The following is a 2750-nucleotide window of genomic DNA, read 5'->3' as shown; positions in this document are numbered from 1 at the left end:
GACTAAACTGAACTGAACTGAATGTTGATTTACAAAATTGCAGGTTTACAGCAAAGTGATTCAGTTACATATATATTTCTTCTTTTTCAAATTCTTTTCTATTATACGTTATTACAGGATATTGAATATAGTTCCCTGTGCTATAAAGTAGGTCCTTGTTGTTAATTTTATATATAATACTGTATATCTGTTAATTCCAAGTTCCTAATTTACCCCCCTTCCCCTTTGGTAACCATAAGATGTTTCCTATGTCTGTGACTGTAAGTGTGAATACATCCTCCAAAAGTGCCCTGACATACCCCAAGTTCATGCACTTGCTTTTCCAATGGTCTAGAACCAAGCCACAATATCTCTGAGGTATGTGTGTGTAGAGAGAAAAAATAAAAAAGAGGAAGAGGGGACCAGAGAGGCAGGAAGGACTGAGAAGAGAGGGAGGGGCCTGGGCAGAGACCCTGCCCCCGGGTCTCGTGACCCAGGGAAGTGCTCCTGCCCCAGGTGGAGGCACAGCCAGAGGGGGGAGGACAGCAGAGCTCACACAATGAACATTAGTGCTGTGAGCACCTCCTCACAGAGAGAGGGACACAGCAGACAGCAGGCACCATGGGGACCCCCTCAGGCCCTCCCCGCAGACGGTGCATCCCCTGGAACAGGCTCCTGCTGGCAGGTGAGAGGGGACAGTTTTCAGGGAGGAGGTGGAGACTGGAGAACAAGAGCCTGGCTGGTCCCTGGGGGAGACAGGGCTCTGAGAGGGGACAGAGGGATTCTGTTCAGACCTGAGGGCAGAGGACAGCGGACCAGGGAGGGAGGGGGGCTCAGCCACAGGAGACTCTGCATGAGCTAGAGCTGGCGAGGGGCGGGAGGACTCAACTGCTGTAGGTTTTATCAGTTATTCTTCACTGAGCAGTAACTGTTGAAAACTGATGACGATAATAATAATTTATGTCTTCATTTCACTACAGAAAAAGACATAACCAGGACAGTAAACACTGTCCTTACCTGGCACCCTTAGAAGCTGACAAATAAACACCAGGCTGTGGAATTCCTGGGAACTCTCCTTCCTTCATCCCCAGGTACTAATGTCTGGAGCCTGGTCCAGGCCCTGGGTTTCAAGCAGGATCAGACAAGCCCCTGCCCTCATGGAGCCTGCGCTCTGTGGGGAGGAAGACACACAAGCAGAGAGATGGAGAGTGTGCTGGCAAGTGCTACAGGTGTCACGCAGGAACCGGAGCGGGGAAGGATCAGCAGTGAGCACAGAGGGTCTTTACAGCAGCTGGTCGTTGTGGGGTCATCTCCCAAGAGGCCCTGAGTGTGAGCAGACGTGTGAGGGCCGCGAGGGGGTGAGCCAGGGACAGCTGGGGAAGCAGAGGAAAAAACGAGCCCAAAGGCGCTGAAGTGACCGAGGGTCATGCTGCAGATGTTGAAACAGTAGGACACACATACATACACACATAAGCACACACACACACACACACACACACACACACACACACACACACACACCCAAGATGGAGGGATGAAGAGATCTGTTCAGGACCCAGGCACCATTTTTCCATCCCAGCACACAAGTCAGAATATTAACTGGTTTCTCTCTCTTCCTTCCTAGTCTCACTCCTAAACTTCTGGCCCCCACCCACCACTGGACAACTCCCTGTTAAACTGTTGCCCCACCTTGCCAAAGAAGGGACGGATGTTCTCCTACTTGCTCACAGTCTGCCAGAGAAGCCTCTAGGCTATGCCTGCCTGGCACAGAGGAGAAAGGGTAGACAGCACCCAGCTAACTGCATCATACAGAGTAGACTCTAATGCACCTACCAAAGGCTCTGCCCACAGTGGTCGGGAGACACTTCACCCCAACAGGACCCTGCTGATCCAGAACGTCGTCCAGAAAGGCACAGGGTCCTACACGCTGCCCGTTGCAAAGAATGATTTACAAACAGAAAGACAAATCGGACATCTCTGTGTATACTGTGAGTGCTTCCTATCTGACCTCGGAGTTTAGGGGGAGGGGGGTGAGTTCTATTCACACACTGTGGCGTTAAAATGTGGAGCTGAGACTCAGAACACCTCCTACATGTGGTGGATCAACAATCAGAGCCTCCCCAGCAGCACCAGGCTGGAACTGTCTGAGGACCACAGGATTCTCACTGTACTCGCTGTGACAAGCAATGACAGAGGACCCTATGTGTGCGAAGTCAGGAGCCCAGTGAGTGTCAGCCACAGTGACCCATTCACCCTGGATGTCCTCTGTGAGTAACCTCTGTTCCTATGTGGTCCAGGCTGCCTACCCAAATCCACGCTGCCAGAGGCCAGGCCATACCCATCCCTGTCAGGCCTAGGCACACGGACTCCCACCCCCGGACACTGAGACTGGCCGTGACTTCCTGTTTCAGGCAAGTTCAGGCAGGCCCACCTTAAATCAAGATGGAGAGGGAAGGGGCTGCTCTGTCTTGAGGAGCTGAGGATCACCAGAATATAATGGGAGAAACAGATGAATATGTCAGACTCACAATGAGTGAGCATGAAGGGGAATGATGAGAAATTCTTCAGACATGCGTGTGAACAGCTCAGAAGAACCTTTGGGGCCCTAATACAAACCAAGAATTTCCCTTCCCTCTGATTGCACCACGTGTGGCTTTATGCTCTTTGCTTCAGATGGCCCCGCCGCCCCCACCACTTCCTCCTCAGACTCCTGTTACCATTCAGAGGAAAACCTCACCTCTCCTGCCACACAGGATCCTTGGCTTGTCAAT

At 51.6% G+C, this 2750-nt stretch overlaps 1 protein-coding gene across 1 annotated transcript; it reads left to right on the top strand.

The window, feature by feature from the left end:
• Nucleotides 1–600: 600 nt before the first annotated feature.
• LOC132657154 (carcinoembryonic antigen-related cell adhesion molecule 6-like) lies at nucleotides 601–2529 on the top strand. The gene is given in 3 exon segments (XM_060397852.1): nucleotides 601–664; nucleotides 1604–1737; nucleotides 1739–2529. Coding segments are annotated over 3 exon segments (714 nt in total). The 3' UTR covers nucleotides 2255–2529.
• Nucleotides 2530–2750: the final 221 nt, after the last annotated feature.

Source organism: Ovis aries, chromosome 14, assembly GCF_016772045.2.
Source record: "Ovis aries strain OAR_USU_Benz2616 breed Rambouillet chromosome 14, ARS-UI_Ramb_v3.0, whole genome shotgun sequence".
In the NCBI taxonomy this organism is placed as follows: domain Eukaryota; kingdom Metazoa; phylum Chordata; class Mammalia; order Artiodactyla; family Bovidae; genus Ovis; species Ovis aries.
Note: the sequence above shows the minus strand (reverse complement) of the source record. Positions and strands in the feature narration are given on the sequence as shown.